Source organism: Daktulosphaira vitifoliae, unplaced genomic scaffold (assembly GCF_025091365.1).
Source record: "Daktulosphaira vitifoliae isolate Bord-2020 unplaced genomic scaffold, ASM2509136v1 Scaffold_1, whole genome shotgun sequence".
NCBI lineage: Eukaryota > Metazoa > Arthropoda > Insecta > Hemiptera > Phylloxeridae > Daktulosphaira > Daktulosphaira vitifoliae.
Window position 1 is genome coordinate 28,359,398 of NW_026099572.1, and position 26,711 is coordinate 28,386,108.

Genomic DNA, 26,711 nt, shown 5'->3' on the forward strand with positions numbered 1-26,711 from the left:
ATAAGTATTTAGAATAAATCGTTCTGTAAAAAACTTAGTTTAAAATTTTATAAAGGACTACCAACTTCTAAATATATTATAAATTGTAATTTTTGGCATATATGAATTTTTACGGTATCAAATGAACACATACCTAAATGAATTCTTTAAAATAAATCATTGTTTAAATTATTTAATGACATTTAATGTTAAATATAAGTAAAAATTAGGCAGAAAAACTCATTTTTATTATTTTGGCATTGTTTATAGAAAAAAACTCGTTCTAAACCAACACATCCTTATATTCATAAAAAATGGTAGACTTATTTTTTATGAACATATTGCCACTAGCCTTCTTTTAGACATCTTTAAAAATTAATTACTTTGTGTACTACATTTTTCTGGTTGTAAGGATAAAATATAATCATTTAATGATCTTACCGCACACTTAACTTGCACGGACCTTGACATGAATATATTTTCTTAAACGAATTCATGGTATTTTATAAATAACAAAGTAAGCGGAAAAAAAATTATGAATGAACAAAATTTTATTTAAATTTTCAACAACCATCTAATACAGCGAACAATCGTGTAATAATATTGTTAACAAATACATTTTTTCAAATAAATAAGAGTTTTAATACATAAGAGTTTTTAATGAATTTTATATTTAAAAGATATTAAATTTATTTTAATGTGTATAATTACAATAAATTAGTGCATAATATTACAAAAACTATTTTTAATTTTATTAATATAATTAGTTTTAACTGTATTTTTAGAATTCACTAAATTCACCATATTTTAAGCATAAATACGGTTTTGCTCTATCTTATTTTAGACTGACTGAATATAACACGTATTTCATATAGTTTATGAATGTATATAATTTTAAGTCAAAATTTTTCGTGGATTTCAAATTTGAGTTAAGATTTTTCTGTTCATCTAGATTTTATGATAATTAATGATTATAATCAGAAATGACTATGATTAAACATAATCATATGTACCTCTTAAAATACTTATTAAAATTCTCAAATACGATAATGGTTTCTCAACAAACTAGTATCCAATGATTTTTTCATAAAATTTATGCTTATGTATTTTGTTTTAATTTTTACAATTTTTATTTAAAATTTTTTTTAGTTTAAACTGATTTCTTCGTTTTATTTCGTAGAATCGAGTTTTAAAATCAAAATTTTTATTTTTAAAATATGTTTATGTTGCTATATACAACTTAAACAAGTATAAATTTAATCATGATAATGTTTATTTTCAGTTAAATACTATTTAGAATAGTGAAATTAGTATATATATATTGAACTAATATTATTTTATAAATACAAATATAAACGAAGTTCAATTAAATAAAAAGCCAAAGGCTCTAAATTTTTTCTTGTTTTACTTGTCATCATAAATCTATGTTTGAGTCTGCGTTTTAACATATAAAGAGCGCTTATTATAAGATCAAAATAACAATTTTGAATTAAATAATTAATAGGGACGGATGCACATTTTTTGGGCATTGAATATTTAAACGTTATTCTAATACAGAAAAAAAATCTTAATGAGATAGTTATTTAAGAATAACACTAACTTAATAAATTAATACAAAATATAAATTTGATAGTTGTGAGAATTCTTTTTTTTATCCTATAAAATTTTCCGTGAATTAAAAATATTAAATGACTTTATTGTATTTAATTTTTTATACAAGTAAAGTATACTAAATATTAATTTTGCAATAATTTAGATAAAATATTTAAATATATACATTTAAACAGTCGTTTATTCTTAACTTAATTTACATTTATCTTCATAAACTATAACATTTTAAATACTTTAGGTAATAACCTATTTCGTAAATATTTTTTTAAAAACTTATAGTATAATAATTTTTCTATGGAATAACATAATTTTATACAATTATGATAAGTATTGTTTCATGTATTCGATATGTAAGTATGAAAAAAATTTTTGCTTTTAATGTTATCATTTCATAAAATTATTAATCATTTATAATTATAGAAAATGTTTATTAACGTATTTAAGAGCTACTATACAAAAATATTTTTTTGAAGAGGCGGAGGATATAGAAATAATTCAAACCATTAATTAATTCAAACTTTTTATGAATAGTTTTAAACAAATAATTATATAAACTATTTAAATCTTTTTATACATACATTTTGTTTTTGGTTATTAATTAAACATATATAAAATTACGACAATTATTGTGATGTAGTAAAAAGAAAAAAATATACCAAGTGATTTTTTTAACACTAACCACTGGAATATCTCTTAAAATAATTTTTTTTTTAGTTTTTGTTAGTTACATACATATCTCCATTTATCTGTAATAAAATATTTTTCATGTTAAGCCTTATGTCTATTTTTTTTAATGGAAACACATATTTATCAACAAATAATTCTTGATTTTATCAGCTAATAAGTAATTTTTAAAATCATCTATTATAACTAAAAAGGGGTGTTAACTTTATTTTTTTTAATGGTAACATACATTTTTTAAATAGAATTAAAACTATATTCCAAATTTTATTAATTTAAAAACTAAAAAATATGAAACTCAAAAACCACAAAAATTGACTGAAAAGTCACGGATACGTATTTTGGAAACAATGTTACCACTATCAACGCTGAATACATACATTTAGGTAACATACATATTTACTCAACTTATAAAATAGGAAATGATCTGATTCAAAAAATGACTGATCAATAACAACTTTTGGACCAGTATTTCAGAAATTATTATCAATTTTAACTAAATTTAAACTAATGACTACAGATGAGGAGTGGGTTGTTGATGCTATTTTATGATTAACATTTCATGGCCTCTCTTTTCCTATTGCCTAAGTATAAAAATGTTAATGACTTTGAAATAATGGTCCAAAAGTCGTTATTGACCAGTCATTTTCTTAATTAGATGATATATAAAAGTGACATAGTAATCAGATTTGTTAGTAATATTTAAATTAGTTCATATTTAATTTAATTATTTGAATTAATGTTCTTGGAGAGTTGTATGTCTCTAAAATCACTTAGGCTACGATACTGATAATTTGAAACTATTATTTATTTATTTTAACTCTTATAAGATTTAAAAATATGGCTATCAATTTTTGATAAGATTACAATCTCTGTCAGCAATTTTACTTTGGACATTTTAACAGTTCACTAGATGGTATGAATAAAAAAAAATTAACATCGCTAAATAAATTTATTCTACGTTTTGATTAGATGGATTAATTAAATTAAATTTATTTATTAAAAAAAAATCAACAATTCTTAATAAAGATGGAACAATTAAATAAAATTATTTATTAAAAAAAATTAACAATTAAATATAAATTTTGTAAATTCAATGTATCAACCCTAAAAGTTACTTACATATGCATTTCAATACATAGTGTTTAGTATTTAGTAGCTTATTAAAAAATAATATAAAAAAAATATATAGAATGTTCAGTAAGAAAGGATACGGGTGTCTATTATTCTCATTGTTTGTAACAACTGGTCTATTTCCTTACTTTCTGAACACTCTGTACAAGTAATTGATAACGAGATAAATATTAGAATTAATTATGTATTAACAATAGACTAGAATTTTGACTAGAACCAGAACACATAAATATTCAAATAACAATAAATATCATTTAACAAATGAAAACAGTGAGGTAACTATAAATTTCTAAACGTAACTTAATTTATCACTCAATGATATGTTTATGGTACTGATATAATATTTTGATATGTTTAAATTTCTAAAGTAACATTTTGATATGTTTAAGTTTCAATATTTTTCTTATACATCATTTTTTGCATTGCCACCAAGCTTTGTTCCAGCGCTGCTGTGAACGCGTTTTTATTCGTAATCCTGGAAGATTTGAATGAAGATATGCAAAAAACTAAACTACTGTGTTTTGGATTGTAGGAAACTCCATAACCATCGGGTACAACTGGTCCGTAACCCACGAAGCTGTCTGTCGTTGTCAGTAACTGGAATTATAGACAAATTTTAAATTTTTTTCTCAAAATTTAAATATTTCAATATGGAAATAGTTTACGATTTGATTTGTAAAGAAAGAAGTATCTACATAATTTTAAAACTGATATTTGTCAATTAGATTTGAGTATTTGTATCTAATTTTTCATAACATTTATTCAATGATAATAGAAAAAAGATATTAACCTGACTAGTGGATAGTGCAAAATTGTTAGCAATTCTGTATGAATCGTCTTCAAATAAAGGACAAGGTAAACCATTTTCTTTAGCCGCCTGTCTAAGACCCAGTAAGTGGATGTCTATACCCATACCAAGTATGTTGTCAACCATTATATCTGTTTGTTTTTTGACAGCTTTTTCAAAAAGTTGCAATTTCTCGTTCTAAAAATAATAATAAATTTGGAATTGTTTTTATACTACTTCAAGTGTAAAACGTATCGCTACTTCAGTCGCGGTGTAGTATATTTTTTTTGTTCCTAGTATACCGGACTCTGTAACTGCCGACTGATTCATAGCTTTTGCCCATTCTAACGCTTCTACTGTTGCCGCACGAATACAATCCACTCTGCCTAATCTAAAGCGCCTTGTAGATGCACTTTCATATGTTGCAACCAATTTTCCATGTAACCTTTAAATAATATTAGATACTTCACAAAGGTTATAAACATTATTATTATCAAAATGAATAATAGTTAAGATGCGATGAAAGTGTTTAAAAATTAATTAAGTTCCTTTGACCATCATATAAATATTGATTCAAAGTTTTAATTGCTTATTAAAATTATTTATTTTTTAATTTGAATTCTGTTCATAAAATAAATAAAAAAATAAATAATAAAATCACCTTAATATTACCAAATTTTAACCATATTATGCCAGAAATTTCAATCCGAGTCAATTATTTTTGCGTTGTCACACAATTTAAATTTTCTTATAATGTCAGTGTATAATAATAAGTTACTTACTCAATAAAGTTATAATTATTTGTAATAATGTGGAAAAATATGTGTTACTCCTTGATATATTTTTCCAGACACCCTTAATAATAATTTAATCTAATGTAAATAATTAGAGTAATATATTTTACTTGTGATAAGCCAACTGCATAGCTAATTGAATATAAACATCTGGGCTGACATTACACGACTTAATGAATTCTTTTCCATATTGAGTGAAACGAAATACGTGAAAATCGAGATTTTTGACCAACCTATATATGCAAGTAATACTATAGAGTTTATTTATTTTTTATAAAATTACTATAAAATGATGTTATTATACTTAATTATTTATTAATTTAATTTTAATTTCAGAAACATTTGTTACCGATCAATTGTGGAAGAAGCATCGGCAATATGTTTAATGAGCTCGTTATTGACACTCCATGTTAGCTTTTCTATTTTTTCAGTTGACGCGATGGGGTTATTTACTTGTTCATTTAAATCTTTAGTACTTTTAATTAATTTTTCCATAAGCTCAATAACGGCAATGCCTTCTGATGGCGAGTGCTCGTAACATAATCCATTGGCACCGTCTTGACCGATAACCAACTAAAAATGAAATTTTAAATAAATGAGGAATAATTAAATTTATATACATTTATTCTGAAATTATATTACATACTTGTATAGTTTTATCAAACCAACGATTTCCTGTACAATATTCGCTTCCTCCGCCGTGCATCATTTGATGTATCATATTGGTTTCATCTCTCTCATTAGATAGCAAATATCCTTTAGCTCCAACCTTACAATCTGAATTATATTCCAAGCCAGGTGACTCCAAATCAAAATTTATGATAAACAAGCTTCTCTCGATTAATGTTAAGTTATTGCGGTTTGATGCACTTTTCATCAATAATTCTCTACTATGAGCCCAATCATCTCGTTTTTGTGATGTCAAAATTCCTACGGTGTACTTGGTGTTCGTTGTATCTGTAGATTTTTTAGCATCCAGTATTATATCGAGTAACTTAGTTGCAATTTGTTCCTCAGACAATGGTGTAGCATCATCACCGGTTGTTAACCGTAATACGTAAAACTTAACATAATTAAATATTGGCAAAATGAGTGATACAATCGATAAATGTGTGCGTAGTCTAATAAAATTACCTGAGATTTACAAGCAACTATTATATGCGGGCGAGATATTGTAAGCTCTGATTCTACATTGATTAATCTATCCTTAACTAGACCAGGTTCTCTATATGACGTCATTAGTCTATAATATTGTGCCATACATAAAGGTTGTCCTTTTTCTCTTGATGTTGCTTTTTCTACTGGTAAAGCTCGCCTAGTCATAATATAAATGTTTTATTAATGGAGTAAAAAATATAGATACAATTAAATGTATTTACTTGTCTAAAATCCGTTTAAAATTCATCATTTGAACAACGAATCTGGCTGAAAATTTAGCCATTTGTGTTTCATCTGAAAAATTTGGCAACGGTGGAAATACCATTCCAGGGTTTGAATTTACAGGCAAACAAACTTGATTACATAGATACATATCATGAAGCCACCAATCATAAGCCTAATATAAAAAATTATTTATGTTTTTAATAAAAATTTTGTCTTTTTTATGAAACGATCATGATTTAGTTCAATACTTTTTAGAGCTTCTTTAATTCGGAACGAAAATTTCCTAACTAATTTTAAACTATAAAGAAGTATTATTTACATCAAAACAGTGCTCGAATTGGCCAAAAAAAAGTAGGGGAGCTCAACTTAACAATTTGAAAACTGCGTCCCTAGCATTTTGAAGACCTTTTTTTTTTTTTTTTCTCATTACTTTATTTAGTATTTATTAATAAATCATATTTCATTATCATACTAATATTTAAAAAAAAAAAAAAGAGGTGGTATTGTCCACCGTCCTCCCGTCCCAATAAAAAAAAGTAGTTAGGGTGCGCAAAAAAATTTAAAATAAAGTAGAGGAGCTACGTCCCCCTGCGCACCCCCCCCAATTCGAGCACTGCATCAAAACAAGTAAAAAGTGAATATTTATTACTGAAAGAGATTATATTAATATAATTTTATATTATATTATTAAAAAAATGTAAGTTATGTAAAGCTAAATATATTTGCCTTACTAATTATTATAGAGATTGTTATAATTGTTTATTTCATTAGAACTTATTAACATCTTACATTTTTTATTGTGATATTACCATAATTTTTTGTACAAAATAACAATAAATTATGTTTTTATTTTATATATTGTATTATATAAAATGATTTAGTCATTAAAAATATATTTGAGTAGACGTATATATATTATTTGATTAATTTTATCCTAAACAGCAAAATGATTTCTATATGTTTTTGTATTGTATAATATATATTTCTATGTGTAATATTTTATCTTCATGTGACCTATTTGAGGAGTGCAACTTCTAGTTTACTAACACAAGAACTCCTTAGCGTAAACTTGTGAGTGTGAATTTGAAATAAATCTTCTTTAACATTTATGTGAATATAACACTTTACATTAAGATGTATGAATTAGAATAATAAGTATACACTAAGAAACTTTTTAATAGATCAGTTTTGTTTTATGTATACATAATGTTTATAATATGATGAATAATAATACTATTTTTTATATGATATTTTATCATTTTTAAGTATTTTGATAACACTGAGAAAATTAATTTAATTTATGTTTTTTCTTTGGAAAATGGATAGTAAAGTAGAATAGAGTAATTTATCTATTATAGTTTTCGTAAATATTTTAAGTGTAGTTACAAATAAAGAAAAGGAGGTTAAATCGAAAAATAAAAGTTACGTAAATTGTGAGAAGGCCGTGGTAGTGTAATGTACCCACCCGATGGTGTGGCCAACGCTATTCGGTCATTGGCAGCCCCATCGAGACTGCGTGCCTCTAACGCGTGGGCGTATACGCTCTTACTAGCACAATCCTATATGACACATTTATTCTAACCACAAAGAGAGGAGCACTAAAAGTAAAATAAAAAAACTTCTGCTACCAATCTACAAATTATGTGATAAACCTTGGCAATTTTTATTCACCGCTGGTTTTCGGGAATTCAAATCATTATCTATTGCTCTTCAAAAATGATATTGAAGACAATATATCTTCTATTTTATCTTCAGTTTGAGCAACTGCTATTTGTTTGGGTCTTTTTAAAAGCGGAATTAAACTCAGAAAATCAAATGTTGTGAAATTTATCTTATTACACACAAAACAAAAAAAAACTTTTGAGTTACGACATTTTATGAATGTTAGTAGATAAACTAAATTTTCACAAATCATAATTTTAACATTACATACAAAATGAATATTCAAAAACATGGTGTATACTACGATAGCTGAATTAATATGTAAATTGTAATAAGGGTATGCGATGTGTTATCTGGTCCATTGTTCTTCCTACAACCTATTAAAGTTGTGAATTATTCGTGCCTTATCACTAAGCTTTAAAATACTTATTACGGTTAGTACTCAACATTGTAGTGCAATTGTTGAAAATATAAATACTAGTTTTTAGGGTTACATAGGATGGGAATTCTTTTTTCATTCACTAATCAATATCTTGTAAATGTTTTTTAAATTATATCAAGTTATTTCAAAAGTGCTATTTTCAATGCGTGTATTTTTTACGTAATAGACTTAGTTATTTGCTTCTTAATAACAAGCGATGACTTTATTGATATAATATGTCACTTTTATATTAATAATTACTCATTATATCTCAAAATTACTAATTTTTATTTTAAAAAAGTGATATAAAACAAAGTTTTGATTAAATCATTGTTTATACATACAATTAAAAAATAAAATTTAAAAGCAAAATTATATATAAATAATATTCAATTATATATCGATTGGATATATAATTTAAAAATAGAAATGACTATTCCAATGTTGATATTTTATATTATTATGAATATTCTCATTGAAAAATATGTATTATCATTTGTATCTACACATTTATAACTGTCATTATTGATAATAGCAATAATAAAGTTGAATATACAAGAATGATAACTACAATGTGCTAGGATTTCATTAATAATTAACAAACCATAGTAAAAAAAATACTTTTTTTTCTATAGTTTGAATAAAAAACTGATTTTATAAAATAAAAATAGTATTAGGTTTTTTTCAGTTTTTACTTAAAGTGTATAAATACTTCGGTGATTTTATAGCATGATTTTAATTTTTGCATATATTTCTTGTTATGGTGTCATTGAAGAAAAAAGATTTTATGTAGCCAATGGATAGACATATTAAAAATATTTTATGTGGCAAAATGAGAAAGTAATAAATAATGAAAAATAGACTAATTAATCGATTCATTTTTTCTTTTAAATCTACTAAATTTTTAAATCAAACTTCACGTTTTGGTTGTGCTTAACCAATCAACGTTAACACGTGAATAAAATTTCCGCTTATCTCGTTTTCAGAAGGGTTCTTGGTCTTTTGGGAAAACTCATCATAGAAACAGACTCGTCACGTTTCTGACTAATTGGATTTGCTCTCGGCACCGAATATACCTCCCCCAAAGCGCATATGAAAACTCTGAGCATTCGTTACTCCATTTGTTCGCGTGAGCTGAATTACATATTTTGCTTTGATACAACCAAATGTTTCATACTCTTTTCGACAATCGACCCTCCGGGATTAAAAATGCATAAAAAAAATGATAATCCTGTTTACTATAAAATTTATACGCTTGTTTTACGACCATTTACTTACCCAATTGTCACGTTCTTCTCTACGTTCAATTAACAATTCTTGCAACATTGGTCCTGGCCCATTAGTGAACACTGACACTAGTCTACGTACACTATCATGTTGTTTTTCATCTAAAATGGGCTTTAAAGTTTCGAGGTACAATTTCATGGTACGTTCCAGTAATGGAATAGGTAACTTTGGCAATTCCAACTAAAAAATAAAAATTTAAAGCAATAAATTATACACAAACAGTCTATTAAATTTTCTATTGTTGTATTAAATGTAAGTATTATATGTAGAGTTTGTTTAAAAAGGATTCTTACTAAAAATTTAGCTTTTTGAAGTCTGAATATTTTAGATGAAATATAATCTAATAGGTGGATGAAAAAACTAATGAATTAAATCCAAAACAACGAAGAACGCTTAAGATTACACATACACAAATTTTTGTTTGTTCTTCATTATTTCGTCATTTATTTTTATGTGTTTTATAACAGTAATGTTAGGCATGATTTAATTTCCTATTAGTTAAGTATATATATATTTTCTAATAATATATAACAAACAGTTTGGAATTCAGCTTTGTAGAATGATAGAGAATGAAGTTTAATTTTTCAGTTATGGTAGTTTTTTGGTAAAAGTGTTTTCGTTTAATCATAAAACACCCTAGGGTTGGTTTTTCTACCGTATCAAACTAATAGCGAACACATGGCTATGTGTCCCACGGTAGCAAACAGGAATTGTCTTCTCCAGACAAAGAGTTTAGATACCCTTAAAAAAATTCCATTAATTTTGATAATAAGTGTATTCAGGTAAATTTTCAAAACATAAATCAAGGTTCCCTGAACAATATAACAGTATAGAATTCATTCATTGCGATTAAAATTAGTAATACTCTCGAACTTTAAAATATTTTCTATTAAATATACTAACTATGATATATATTACCAATACCTGTCAATTGATATCGGTACTAAATATTTTATTGTAGTATTATTAAAATGTTGAACCTAAATACTGCGTTGCTGATTTCCCAATAAAACGAAAATAATTAATCTTACATCGAAATAATAATAATAATAATTATTTCTTTATAATGATTATTTTACCAAACACTTGCATATACTTTTAAAATAAAATAAACCAGATGTATAATTATGAGATAGTATTTCAATATAATAATTATATTGAAATACTATCTTATAATAAAACACTCAATGAAACTAAATTATTTAGTTTTATAAATTCATCAATACAGATTATTCAAAAAGTATGGAAACAGATCAATTATTACAAACAATAAGAACATTAGAAATCTGTTTTCTTACTTACTGAACACTCTATATATTTTTTTTATTAAGCTACTAAATAAAAGATTTTTATTTATTTACATCAATATTTATTAATAGTTGTTTTAAGCATTGCATTTCCAGAGTGTTTTCTTTTTGGGTATAAAGAAAGTAAGTTATGATCATGAAAATATAAGAACTATTATCTACATTGTTTGTATCAATTGAAATTTATATTTTTATGTGCTATATTATATTAAGCGTACAGACATGAATTCTGCATAATTATTTTGTTAACTGTTATAGAAAACTTTGAATTTTCATTTGTTTCAGAGTTATTGAATAATAATCTACCTTAAGTTATTGAGGAATAAACTAATTAAAATTTGATTTGTTTCATGTATTTGTTTACAATTAATTTAGGGAATTAGTATACAGTTCAAATGGTAACGCATTTTGAACGTAGTGTAGTGTCTGTATACCGAGTGGCGCAGTTGGTGAGGTTTTGGTAGTCAGGTGAAAATCAATAAGCTGCCCTCGGCACATAGGCTGACACGCAACCGCGGTGGTCGAATTATAAATGTTACAATAATTTTACTCAAGTTATTATAAAAAAAGGTCATCGATATTCATTAAATATATAAAAAATATTTATTATACATTAAACGAAAATAAACACTGTTTTCATAATGGTTTTTAAATATAGTACTCTTTTTTTTTTTTATTATTATTATTAGAACGATTTTAGATGTTTATATACATTAATAAGTTAACTGTCTTAAGTATCTTATATAATACACATAGTATCATGTAAAATATATTAAGTATTCAGTGTGCTTTTCTATTAGCCTTTTTTTTTTTGTCTTAATTTGCTACGCTGTCTTTGAGTATCAAACAAGATTCTTATTGTTTTGTTAATGGTAGTCCAATGCTTATTATTGATGTTATAACAGTTACTAAGAGTTATAAGTGAATGAAAAGAACAAAATGTAGTAAGCTTGTTGATAGTTAATTTTTAAAAATGTTTCCTTAAAGTTTTGGCATTACAAATAAAACGTGTAATGTAAGCCAGTTACTATTGTATAATACATTTTATCAATGAAATATATCTGTAATTCTTTTATAAATCTCAATTATAGTAGGCTTTGAATGTAAACATATGATAATATTACAAGTCAGTAATGTTAGACAATAAATTGTATAGTATGTATTTTCTTTATAGCTATATATTAATATTGATTGTGCTTATAAAATTATACGCATAGATTAACTTTTATGTTCTAAAATGCGATGTAGTATGATTATGTTTTACTGAATAACATATGTGAATAATATTTTTAAAATTAAGTGTTTTAATTTAAAAATGTTTACAATAGTATCAAATGAGCTTTCATTGATTTAGAATCTTGTCAACCAAATAGACCAAATATCTTTCTGTAAATTATGTATTACTTTCTTTCTCGTGTATATAAATACAAAGTAAATTATTTTGTTTTCAAGAGCTATTAAAAATAAAAGTGACATAATAACATACATATTTATTCAAAAGTACAATGGCTCTGAAATTAAGTAAAAATTTTTTAAAGACGTGGTTTGTCTTCTTCTTTTTTGAAATAAAAATTTTTTTTAACCTATATTTTTACTTGCCAAGTAATGATAAATTACTTTACTATAGTTATTGTACTACCAGTTATTTTTTTCAAATCTCATTTTGAATGATTTGTTAATTTGTATTTAATGAATGACCTAAGCATCGTTTTTAACAACCATTGATGCAACCAGTAAATAATTTTAAAAGAAGGGGTTAAAATTCTTAAACTCCTTCGTCACTTGGTTGCTCCACTGTTAGTAACTATTATTTAATTTATAATAGTTGATATACATTATATAAGTACATATGCCAAAATTATATTTTCTATGTATGTACACTAAAAGTTTCGACTTGTTAAAAACTTTACAAACCCAACGTTTTATTTGCTTTGGGCTGACATCTTGTTTACCCAGTGGAGCGTTATTGTTTATCCAATTTGTTTTTATGCTTTCAGAATTCACCCCTAGTCCAATTAAACGTACAAACGGATTCGTCAATTAGCGAATATGTGTGTGTCGTAGTGTGTTATGACCATAGATGAATCTCCTCTAGACATTAAACCGAAAACATGATCTATAGTTATTTTGCCTTTAATTTTCATAAAAAATCAACACTGGATGCATTGCATCAAAAATTTATCTTGGCCCTAAGATAAGGGTAACTCCTAAGAAAAATTAAAAATAAACAATTTAAAAAAAAAAAAAAAAATCAATTATTTACAGTATATGAAACAAAAAGGGCAATTTTGAATAAAACAGCTGATAATGGCATGTTATTTAAAAATAAATTACTAATATCTGCTACTTTTAATGGAGATAATATTCTATTTTACTGAAAAAATTTGATTTCATGAGTTAAGTTCCATTCTTTTCGATACGTAATTGTTTTATATGAGAATAATTTACGTATCTGTTAATTTAGTTTTGTATAACTACCTAAGCATATCAATGAAAAATTTAAAAATTAAGCTTTTTTTGTTTTATACTATGTTATTAACTAAGAATAAGAGTAAGGATCGGTTGAGTTTCAAATGCATCTCATATTAAGGAAACTAATTACAGTCATGACTGGGGCCGTGTGAGACGGCTCGTTTCTAATATTCTCAAGTTGTCACTCATCTGAAAACCTGAAGAAAGTAAACTTTAATTTACCTGTCATATTTATTAATTACAATTTATTGACAAAAATTAAGAAATGAAAAATAATATTTATTTAATTTTGAATGTTTACATTTACTTGAAGTTGAGTATTTTACTTATCTTAATGTGTATTGAAACAAATCTATAAATTTGGCTTAGTAAAATCTGTACTATATATTTATTTGTGCATTATACTAATTAACACTATATGATTGTATTTGTGTATAAACAAAAAAGTATATGTCTATTCTGAATATAATACTTTGCGCTAAGAAGATTTTTAGTTAACATGGGAGGGTAAAAAACTGTACCAGTTTCGCCTAATTTGACACATAATTACACGCTGTTTGATTTATACCAATAATATCAGTAGCCATCTGGATCTCTTAGTGGTATCTAGATGCTTAGGGTGTAGTATATGAATTTGCAATTAGACACGTGCCGGGACATTATGTCTTTTGTTATGGTAAACTGCAAACGATGATGAACGGTACTGCACCATGCACAGACAATAATTTTGTTGGTTATTGCATTACGGCCAATTAAGCTCTGGTATATCACTATTGTGACAGAAAATTAATGATAAATCCTAGTAGGGAAGGATAATCATTAATCAACTGAGCAATACACTGTTTGTTATAGCATTTTATGTGATGTTGTGAGAACTATTGAGACTAAGTCAAATACTATTATTCTTTTTTATGTAGTGAAATATTAAAAAATGTTGTGATTTTATTGAAATATTTATACAATATAATACTATATTTTTATGGCTGTATAGATGACATCAAAGGGAACCTGGGAAGCTAAGTCAACTTCTGTCATAGTCTCCTATCAAATCATAAAAATTACATGTATAGGTTGAGCAAAGTTAATGTTACGATTGGGGAAATTAAAATAATTTTTAAAGAGAACTTCTTCGTTTTTATTTTTGAACTGCGTTAACAAGGATAATTATATAAAATAAGGTTACTAATAAAAATTCAGTTGGAAATTACTTTTGCGTATCTGTAAATTACTAAAATCATAAATAAAATTAAGCTACCAAAACTATTCTTGAAAATATTAGTATTTCAACTAATATATTTTCTATGATATTATTTAAATTAAATATTTGTTATACTTTTTACTTTTAAATAACTTTATTCAAAAAGGAATATTAGTAGAATGCTATATGTACTTTAAAATTTTTCTAAGTTATATGTTATTAAGCAGTATATGTTATTAAGTAAACATAATAATATCAGCTACCTACCTTTATATAATTACTCAATTAAAATATGTTATATTGTAAACTATATGTACTATAAATCTTTTGTAGACAATAATTTTTCATTTTATTTCACTTTGTGTGTTTAACTTATATATTATTCTTAATATTTTGTTATTATGTATATAAGTTGTGCAACTACACTTGAACCTAACATGGTATTTATAAATAAAAAAAAAAATAAATAAATATTGAGATGCCATAGAAATGCAAAAACATTAAGAAGTCACAGAATCATTTTTTTACTTGAATTTTTTTAGTGAATTTTTGATATATTTTTTATTTAATGACTATTAATTAAGCAATTGATGATTATTTTTCAATCATAAATTTTCAAAAAGTATACATTACTTCAAATAATTTTCAAGTTCGATTTAATATTCCTAAATAAATTATTTAGTTCTACTTTATTTAAAATAATATATTTTTTTCAATATAAAGAAAAATATTCCCGTTACCGAAAAAATTTTCTCGAATATATTCTTTTGTTATATTATTAGTCATAATAATTATATGACAATATGGATTATTGATATGTACATACGGCAATCTTTTTTTAATTGTTGATAAATCATATTTAATTACTGCGTATACAATAAGTATTAATAGGTAATATTTATAAATCTTGTTTATTAATTTACTTTAGAATAGCCAAGTCTATGAAATGATTTTGTATTTTTATGTTTAAACCTTGTATGAACTATCATAGTTAACAAAATATTTAGTTACTTATAGTTATTATATAATAACAATTAATAATTATGAATTATCATATTTGAATACTTAAATTAAATAGAGTAACGATCAATCATGGAATATTAAAAAAATATTAAAAAAAATTAGTAACTAAAGGGGATTTGAACACAAAAACTCTCCGTATGTACACCGCTAGTCAAAACTAAATAAAATTAGAAGATTTTAATAAAAAAAAACCTTTTATTTATCGAGGGTTTTTATTTTGACAAATTTTTTTTATATTATTGATCTGTCAAACTTTACAGTAAATAAAAATTTACGGCTTTGATAAACAATTTAGTTTGACATTCCATGTTATAAATTTAGTTTTATGCAAAGAAAAATTTCCATTAGCTTGACTTTTAAATTTTGTTGTTACAACTGACTTGCTAACTTAATTGAAGTTGTCATTTTTTTTACACAAAACTCATAAGTTTTCATTAATGAAATAACGCACTTTTTTTTTAAATTAAGAAATATTTGTTTTTTGTGTTGTGCGTTGGTTGATAATTTCGAAATATTTGTAGTTATTTTTGTTCTATAAAATTTACTCCTAACTTAAATTATACAAAATAATAAAGTGTTTTAACTTCTGTATGTTAATAAAAAAAAATGGTGACTAAAAATAAAATAATTTTTTATCTTAGTGCACAAATATAAAAGACAATAAAAAAAGTACATATATATATATTTTTGAACGGTATAATCAAAACAATAAATGGGACTACACTAATAATAATAATAATAAATAAGCTTTGTCGTTTATTTTCAGGTGAAGGTGATCATGTTTTAGTGAGTTGGGCGGTTAATAGTGACGAAAGGGGCAATAGACATGTTTTTAAAAGAATATTTATAATACGTTGGGAACGGTGGCGACGGGCGTCAAAATATAACGGGATGAAGGAAGATGATCCCGACAAAGGGGTCGTTTTACACGGGGTGAGGTTACACTACAACAATAATGATTATTGTTTCGACCCTCTCTCACTCTGCCTACCGTTGCTTCTTCCTCTCGTCGTCATATTTTCCGTGCTTTGTGTACACCGCGACACTCGTAAGTCCACCACCGTGGAACCGCCACTACACGTGCCATCATTTCCCATGCTTGACGATGCAGGCAGGGTGCAAAATATACACGACGGTCGTCGCCACTGTTTATTATACACATTGTACATTTTGCGCCCACATATAACATAACAAGCATGCAGTATACTCCTGTGCAATAAACGCACTGATGTGTATGGATGCGGAATGATGGTTTTATTTTCACCGGATGAGTTTTTGCGCTGTTCGATAATGAGCGCAGAATACGATCCGATGGCAATTTTATTCTGTGCGATAATATATCTGTAGGTCCGTATCCAGTGTCGGTCCGGTTCTCGCTTGAACCCCCGTAATAAATATCCAATGGGCCCCCGCAATAATATTTAGGCGTTTTTCATTGGGAGAGAGGGTTTTCTGATAATTTGTATGTCTCAAATCAGTGGGAACATCACCCTTCCACGTCAAGAAAAGTGCAGGGACCAGGCAGCCATAGACTTTGGGGGTCCTCGATGTTGAAAAATCCAACCGGTGATCGTGGAGTAATGACAGTGAGTCGGACAGACACTGTGCGTAACTTATACCGTTTGGGCGGCAAACACTTAACGAGTTCCAATAAGTGTAATAAATACGGGGATGCACTTTACACCGATTGATAACGATCTACTAGTTGAATATCATGTAAAACGACAATTTAACAAATAGTTACTCATACCAACTATATAAAATAACAATCATCGAATGTCGAATTTTGTTTAAACTGTTAGTACCGTAAATGAGTGCAATTAGACATTGAAAATATCTGTGAAAATCATATGGGTCACTCAGAGAGTGTAAAAGTTAATTAAAATGTTTTGTGATCTGAAATAATAAACGCCCAATTATTTAATACTGCAAGTAGAGATTAAAAAACATCGAACTCTGTATTTTATTATTTATTAATTAAATTATTTAATTAATTTGCAACTAAATGAATTAGTGACAGTGGATATAATTTATTAATAAATATTTTAATTTCGCGAACGTAACAAAGGTGAAAAAGTTATAATGTTTCTTTTTTATACTGTTTATACGCAGTCTTAGTGCTATTAAAATGGCGGATATGACGTTAATGAACAGGGTTGTGAAAAGATAAAAGAATCAGCTCGAAGGCAATGAGCATAACACATTTATAGGGACGAGTCTCCCGCTGTTTGACATTTAAAAATGTTCATTAAAAGTATAAATAAAAATAAGGAAATTTCTCGTTACATTCGGGTTTATTATAATTATGAAAAATGAAAACAGGGCCAGTAAAATTTTAAATGAAAAATGTATACAATTAAAAGCTTTACGAACATATACTAAACTTGAATTTTGGTGAATAATTAAAAATATAGGAATATACATAAAAAGTCAATTTTACAACACTTTTCAATGTCATCTTGAAAATCATGTAAAATTTAATATATTAATTCTTGGCTTTTATCGATCTTTTTTTGAATATTTAAATGCTTTTGACAAATTACATTTACAAATTATTCTTTATGAATGAAAAACATCTTCAAGATACTTTGTTGTACCATAAGTTTTTTAACATTAATCGTCTAGTAAATATTAAACATGTAATTACAGTTTAATAAATTGAACAGAGCCTTTTATAAAAATGTAAGTAATTAGAAATTATAATTATGAAAATTAAAATACAATTTTTTCATTAAGAAGTTAAGGCCTAATAAAGCTTAAGAAAAAAAACACGACATAAAATGAATTGGGTCAAATATTACTAAGTACTGTAAATCCTGATTAAATAATTTTTACGGTTTTGATGTACAATAGTGTAGTATAACTGTTACTATACTTTGCAAAATTTTATGATGTAAGTTACGAACCAAAAACATTGTTTTCATTAACGTCGATAAAATATAAAAGTATAATAAATTTAAAGGTGTAACATTTTATCTAAAAAATTTAATATTTCTATGATTAAAAACAAATTAAATAGCCAATAGCCTTTTATCATTTTTTCAATTAGTTTCTAAGCGTTAATTAAAAAAAATCAAGTTTAAAAGTTAATTATGATTATAAGCTTCCATATTTTATTATTTCAAAATCTAACTACCGAAAAGGTACCATTGTGAGATCAGCCATTCTGGCTATTACTGAGGTTCGACTTGAACCCCCAAGGGTTATTAGCTATGTAAATGGAAACACGTCACGTCCCCAACACTGGCAAATAGTTCTGTTGGTGCTTCACATACTTCCAACGAAATAATAGCTTCATTTGTATCCACGACAATACGTCTCTTTTTAAAGCTTTCGACATATTCACAGTGAAAGCAAACTCTGCAGATTTCGAATTCGAAATAAATTTCATAGACTAGGAAATTTGAAGGAAATATCAATGAAACCGTTGAATGAATTGTATCTATTCATTTTCAATAAAATAATAACATGTAGTTGTTACAGAAATGGGACTTAAAATAATATCAAAAAAAGGCTAATACTGAGTATGTAGCACATTCAGCAAAGCTTTTGACTCTGTTATGGTATCTCCAGAGAATATACGACGAGTGCAGGGCAAGTCGCGTTGTTGATAAAAAGGGCAAGTATAACCTCGAGGGAAACAATAGCACCAAACACGTGAAGAGCGAATGAGTCATTTTTTTTGTTCTATGTATATTTTTTTTGTGTCCCTACATAAAGGCTTACAGGGCAGGAAAGTAACAGGGGTTGATGTGGCGGTGCCTCTGCGTCAAGTAGAACGTTTAAATTGATCTACTTTAGTTAGTGACATAAAAACTAATACGCATTCGTTACACGACAAATTATATGAGTATTAACGAAATTAATTTCTTCAATATTAAATAAGACATTTGTTGGATGATGTAAGAAGCAATTTTTTAATTGGCGTACTAGCAAGTTAAATTCATTTTTGAAAAATATCTGAAAAATTAACCAGTCACATTTACCTTATAAGTAACATTTCATTTAGTGTATCAATTAATTTACATACAGATCGTATTTATAAAACAGTCTTCAGGTTCGATTAGAAATCAAGTTTGATTGACCAGTATGGAATTTTAATCAGATAGAATTAGAAAATATGTACAATCAGAATAATATGGGGTAGCAACATTAATTTTAACGTCCCCAATTTTTCTTTAGAATTGCCCTTTAAATAATAATATTGATGAGCCAAAAAAATTGTCAACATTTTTTTTCCATCATCTTTAATCAAACTTAAAATATCATTAACAATACTAGGATGAAAATTTTTTTTAATCGACCGTATTTTGAAATATTAGTAAGTTTTGCTTTTTAATTTTAAGATTCACTCTTAAAAATTTTTAGGGGGATTATTACTCTTCCGTGCTACTCTCTAAATAATTAGAATTCTAACTATTTAGGGTCTGAATAGATTTTGGGATAAGTAATTTTTTATATACCATTTTATAATATTTGCTACCATCTGGCTTTTCATATAGGCAGTCATTCACAAAACTATGTCCAATTTAGTTCATTATTCCATGTGTTCTAATCTTGTTGAAAGTTACCATAATTAAATTTTTATAATTTTAAAATTTCGTGTACAAAATCGTTAGCGTGTAATAAATAATTATCTAATTTTATGGTATTTTATGCATCGCGTTATTATCTTATTATTTGTTGTGTTTTATCACATTTTTTTGCACCAATGACATTATAGGCGCACTTATTAGTAAATAAATAAACATCAATAGAATCTGTTAACTGATAAGCAGATTATCTGATAATCTACTACTGACGATTCTTTGTATTAATGAGGAGTTTATGGTTTTCCGAGTGTTCGAATAACGTTTTGTTTTACGATAAAAAAATATAAAAGCAGTGATTCAGTCTAAGCGTAATTGCATGACTCAATTACTTAAGTTTATTGTATAAGCTACTTTTAAACGTTTGTTTACAGTTATATGTTGTAGTGATTGATCAACGATATTGTTCTGTTCGTATAAAATGTCAGTGTACTTCTTTTTATCTATGTTATACAAAAGAATTATTAACGCGTTTTCATTCTTTCACTTAATCTATCCTGCTATGTTTATATTTTAAATTATTCTAAAGCATTAAAAAAAAGAAAAAGGGTTACTACAATAAAATGAAATTCATTGCTATTAAATTATAACACATAAAAGTTCCATTATTTTTAGTAATTTGATCTCATTGATTAAATATTTATATTATGTCAATAAAAAACATAAAGTGCAAGAATATCGTGCGTTAAATCTTATTGAAATGTAATAATATAAAATTGCATAATGCTTAATTATTATATTTTCTAGGAAACAAATAATTACACTGAAAAATTAAAATATTCAAACTATTAAATGTTCAAAAATTACAGTATTCTGGAGTAATGTACTATTCTTTTGAAATCGCTCGATTAACAGTAGTAAAATGCTCAGGTTAGAATTATTTAGTTGTCTTATCAATGAAATATTAAGGTCACAGTAATATCAACTGTATGCATACTACTGTAATTATATTTGATCATTAAAAAGTTATTTAGCCAATAAAACTGGCCATTTAATATTATAGGTAAAAAATGTTTTTATTTAAAAATAAATTTTCTACCGTTTATAAAATTTCAAAATGATTTTTTTTGAATTATTTTTCATTGAAATACCTCAGGTGTCTCAGCAAAAATCGAATCGTGTATTGACTATTGATCGAATCAGTAATAAATGTGTTTTTAAAAATGTTTAAGAACTTAAAAATAACAAATACCCACCTCGGTTTGTAACACAGAGTTATAAATGGTTACTGTATAAAAGGCTTAGAGTGCGCTAGTTGGGGGTCGCCCGGTGAACTTTTGGGCCTCGTATTGATCCGGTGCCCTGCGTGTTGTAAGTGTGTGTGTGTGTGTTTGTATATTGTGTACTAACGGTACTTGGACTGTTTGCGGCTGATTTTGACTACGAAGGTTATTTTTACGTTCTTCCGTACGACGCCGCCGTTAATTTTGTACATGTGGGGCAAATAAAGGTGAATAGGGAACTTCATAAATCACACCCAAGAGAATATCAAAAATACTCAGAGTATCGATCAATCTTGTTGTGCTTAGCGATCTCTATGCAAATCCATTTATATTCTATAATGACAATTTCGGTCAGTAATATTTTTTACTTTAAATTGGTTAAACGAGTTCTAAACCGATTTATTTATCACAAATATTGAATTATTTTAAGAACCTTTGGTGTAGATTTGTTTAATTTTCTGAACATTTTTCGTAGTTATGTTCGTGTGCATGTAACTCGATTATATCGACATGTTCACCTATACATAACGTTGTTCGTTAGCATTTCGAGAAAACTCATTTTCTTCGTTTCCCCTTTTGATGAAATACGCCCTTCTCCTAGCTAGAGGCGAAATTGCCGACTAACACGCATCCCTGTATGACATTATTAACGGGTACACGTATGGGATACTTTTTCTTAAAAAGCCTATAAGTTTTGTTTACATATTTATGAATTGTTACGTTACTGTAATTACTCGACTTTTTCCAGTTCCTTATTTAATTTTAGACCAAATTCAAAATGAAGTTTCGTTTTTATACAATCGAGGCTAATTAATATAGAGGTTAAAAAAAACCTTTAGATTCAATATCCAAGCAAAATTGTAAAAATATTAAATCTTAATGAATACATTTTTTTCTTGAGATCGTACCTTAATGGCAGTTAATTGAAAAAAACTATTTAATATTTAAGATAATGTCGACAAAGTTCAAGAATAGGAAATTTTGGGTTTTAATATTTTAAGTGTGCAATTTATATTTTGTATCAATACACAACAAAATGGTTGTTTCGTATAAAAATATTATTTTACTTATTATTCTATAATAAATTGCATTTAATAACTCAATTGTTGTTACTCTACATAGTAGTTGTTATAGGTTAACCTAAAATAAACAATAATAATGTTTATGTTGGTGTAGTACGTTGAAGTTTACATTTTTTTATATATTATTTCATATTGTTAATAAAACGAAAACGAATGTTGCAAGTTTGTTTTGAAGACATTGATGTTGTCCAGTAAGCATTAAACTTCTTGGTATATTTTATAAACATATTAAATTTCCATCATTGTGTTGACAAACTTAATCAATCAATTGATCATCATTCACGATAAATATGAACGTTATACTTTTTAAATGAATCAAACTCTATACTTAATAATTACGAAATGAGATATGTGAAACATTGTTATTAGTTATATTTCGTTAATTAAACTAACACAAATAAAACATAAAATTTATATTTATAATTTAAAACATGTACAATTTGTTTTTTTTATTTTATCAATGAAAAATTATTTATTTAAAGATGATACCTCTTCGTTCACTGCACTCGAACCATTTTCACCCGATTCCGCTTCCGTCGCCGTATTTCTGTCTGTACGCTCCGTGTTCAAACTCCACCATCCTTTGGCTATAGTCTCTTTGATATTTCCCCGCCATCCTATGAATTAAATGTACTTTAGAATTGTATTTGTTGTTCATTTAAAAATTAAAAACACATAAAATGTACAGTGTTCTGTTAAAGATAGCATTTGTAAAGACATTATACATGCTAACGATAAATTGATGTTTCATTCGACAACGAAAACGTTAGAAGCCACCCACCCACTCGCATTTAATAATTACCCTTACTCGATACACTTAATCTTGTTACAACACTAATGAAACATTTAACGGCATCTCACCACTCTTTGTATCTTAACCGCTATTTTCCAATAAAATGTTGTCATTTTTAATTTAATTACTACGCACGTGTTTTATGTAGAGATTAAACTACTCTATATCATTAAAAAAAAAAACAATAGTTTTTGTATCATTTTAGAAGTAAAAAATATGTAATTTTTTATACGTTTCTCATATTTTATGGATTAGGCTAAAAAAAACTAATTAAGTTATAAAGTAATAAAGTAAAAACAAAGCGGTTAACTCAAAACAAGTTAAATATGCTTATTGAAATAGTATATCGACTTGAATTTAATTTTGAACGTCAAAATGAGGCGCTATATCAAAAACATTATTTCCCTATTTTTGAATTGTAGTCTGTGCCAATAAATCAGTTACCTAAGTTATTTAGACACATTTAGTCATAAACGTACAAATGTGTAAAAGTTTATATATGCGCAACGTCACTGTGGGGAAAATTACAACGTGCAATTCATTTTTACTAAAATGTTAAAATCGTAATCTAGTTTCTTAAAAAAACTTGTGGCAAAATTAAAAACGACTTTCCTAAGCACATTGCCTGTCTTTATACTATTTCACATAAACCACCCTAAGCGATAAAATCCGAGAGCTTGTTACGATTCCCAGTTAATGGTCCATTTGCTTACCGAGAGGTGGTACTACTCACTAGCGAGATACACAGCAAAACGACACATTAATAAATTTCCTTTTACCACCTTACTGTGCTTTAATACGAGACGAGAGTCAGGTGGTATTTTTTCGGAAATAAAAATGTCTTACTTATAGCTATGCATCAATCACTTCACCACACAACCGACCGGAGGTCACGAATACTTGTGTGTCGGTGTCTACGGCGATTTGTCCCCTCTGGCGTAAAGTAACCGGCTGATTAGTTCTGAGTCAGATCCCATCCCTTTTCGTCGTCATCGCCGACTAGTATATACATACTGCGATAGTAAGTCTTGTAGGGTGTTGTGGTCGTCTCGTTGTGTAACTCATTTGCCGTGCTATTTCCACAATATACACACACATATTTTTCTACTTGCCCTCTGCATCCACAAATTGCTTTCTTTTTTTCTTTTATAAAACTCTGGCGACACCCTTCTTTTCAAAAGTAATTTGGCGAAATTCCTAACTAAAAAAAAAACCTAGCCAAAGCTTCTCGCGTGTAGACGTAATAGACTAAATAGATGTTTTCAGGTTTAAGAACACATTTCTTTTATCAGGAATTACAATTGTTTCTTAGATTTGAAGATAGACATTAAATGTTAAAATAGACATTAAGATACATGTAATATATTTAAGCACCTAAAATATTACAGACCAATAAACAATGAGATGGGTCAAATTTAAAATAAATAAAGGTAGCGTTCTACTATCATACATTTTTACTGAGGCTATGCACTATTTTTATAATATATACACATTTTAGTTGTTAAATTGAAAAATTAAAAAAAAAAATGCATTTCTAAGATGTAACACATTTTTATTTTATTTAATGGGTTTTTAAAGTACCTATAATTTATTTTACTTTAAAGGTTAACCAGTTCTCATTTAATCGATTTCTAATGTTCCAATGTTATAATAAATTTAAAAATGCTATTAATTTAAATTGTATTGACATTAGAAACCAAAAGATATCAAACATTTTTTTTGACTATCGCTTCTTTTTTTCGTGAATTAGATAAATTTATTTCTAATATATTTTAATAAATGAATAGGCATCAAAGAAGCAGAAGAAATTACTTTTCGAAAACGCTGACTTTATCAAAATTTATGCAAATCTGTGGATAGTATTTAATTCTATATATATTTTTCTAAAAGTTATAGCATTATAAAATTTAAAATATAAAAAAGATTTTTCTTTGAAATCTTATTAACCTTGATGTTAGTTTTCACCATGAAAACAAACTAAAGTCTGAAGTTTTGAACCCTCCTGTATAAAGGGTAATGGGTCAGATTTATAAAAAAGACATCATAAATCTATATAAAAAAATTATTTGGACATTTTTGAAAAATTTATGGCAGTTTTAAGTAAAAAAAAACCCAGCACAGGGGGGTCGCGGCACAGTGGTGACGTGGCATAGTTGGATCAAGTATAATGATATCTGACAGTGATTAAAATCACTATCAAAAAAAAACGCTTCGATGCAAATCTTTAGATAGTGTTTAATTTTAAAAAATTGGTGGATTATTCCAAAAGCTTCATAAACTGCTAGTTCCTTATTAATATCCTGATTAAGACAAAGTATGTCGAATAAAAAAGAGATTATTAGAAAATAGTATTTCCCATAAAAAAATTATATTGATCAATACACTTTTCAATAAGTTATAGCATTATAATGTTAAAAATGTAAAAAATAAAATTGAGAATTTTCACACAATAATAGCATTTGGTAGCCATTTTCACCTTGAAGATAAAATAAAGTCCGAAATTTTTTTTTTCCATGATAAAGTATATTACATTAGCTTTAATTTAAGATATATATAAAAGTGTCAGACTTTCCGGAACACTTTCAAAATTTAAGTTGAAAAAGTCAATTTTTTGTGAAAAAGTTGTCATTTTGAATCCCCCCCTGTAGGCAGGTAAAAAGTCAGATTTATAAAAAAAATATACCAAATGATAGGTAAAGACATCATGCATCTACAAAAAAAAGAATTATATTGATCCATACATCTTTCGAGAAGTTATAGCATTATAAAGTTAAAAATATAAAAAAGAATTTTTTTACAAAAATCGTATTTTTTTTATTAAGTTTAATGTCTGTTTTCACCATGAAGATAAAATAAAGTCCGAAATTTTTTTTTACCATTATAAAGTATATTACATTAGCTTTAATTTAAGATATATATAAAAGTGTCAGACCTTCCGGAACATTTTCAAAATTTAAGTTAAAAAAATTAATTTTTTGTGAAAAAGTTGTCATTTTAAATCCCCCCTTGTGGGCAGGTTAAGGGTTAAATTTATGAAAAAAATATACCAAATGAAAGGTAATGATATTATGCATCTATATAAAAAAGAATTATATTGATATGTTCATTTTTGAAAAAGTTATAGCACTTTTAAGTAAAAAAAATTGAAAAAATTTCGAAAATTAGCGATTTTTAAATTTGTCATTTTTTTGGAGGTTTACCCCTTTTACGGGGAACGAGGGAATTTTTTTCAATTTTTAAGGGTAATGTCTTCGACTAGATACGATTTGTGATCTTTTGACGTAT

The 26,711-nt window shown here is 26.5% G+C and overlaps 1 protein-coding gene across 1 annotated transcript in view; it reads right to left on the reverse strand.

Moving 5' to 3' along the window:
• Positions 1-1,947: 1,947 nt before the first annotated feature.
• Positions 1,948-26,711, reverse strand: part of LOC126901838 (choline O-acetyltransferase) — a 29,713-nt gene continuing 4,949 nt past the window's right edge. Inside the window, exons 2-11 of the mRNA XM_050678706.1 lie at positions 23,123-23,250; positions 9,731-9,919; positions 6,366-6,541; positions 6,121-6,301; positions 5,633-6,049; positions 5,336-5,559; positions 5,097-5,219; positions 4,454-4,637; positions 4,196-4,390; positions 1,948-4,002 (exon numbers count right to left, since the gene is read on the reverse strand). Of these exons, the coding sequence (XP_050534663.1) occupies positions 3,790-4,002; positions 4,196-4,390; positions 4,454-4,637; positions 5,097-5,219; positions 5,336-5,559; positions 5,633-6,049; positions 6,121-6,301; positions 6,366-6,541; positions 9,731-9,919; positions 23,123-23,250 (2,030 nt within the window). The 3' untranslated portion in view covers positions 1,948-3,789. The remainder of the gene's footprint in view (positions 4,003-4,195; positions 4,391-4,453; positions 4,638-5,096; positions 5,220-5,335; positions 5,560-5,632; positions 6,050-6,120; positions 6,302-6,365; positions 6,542-9,730; positions 9,920-23,122; positions 23,251-26,711) is intronic.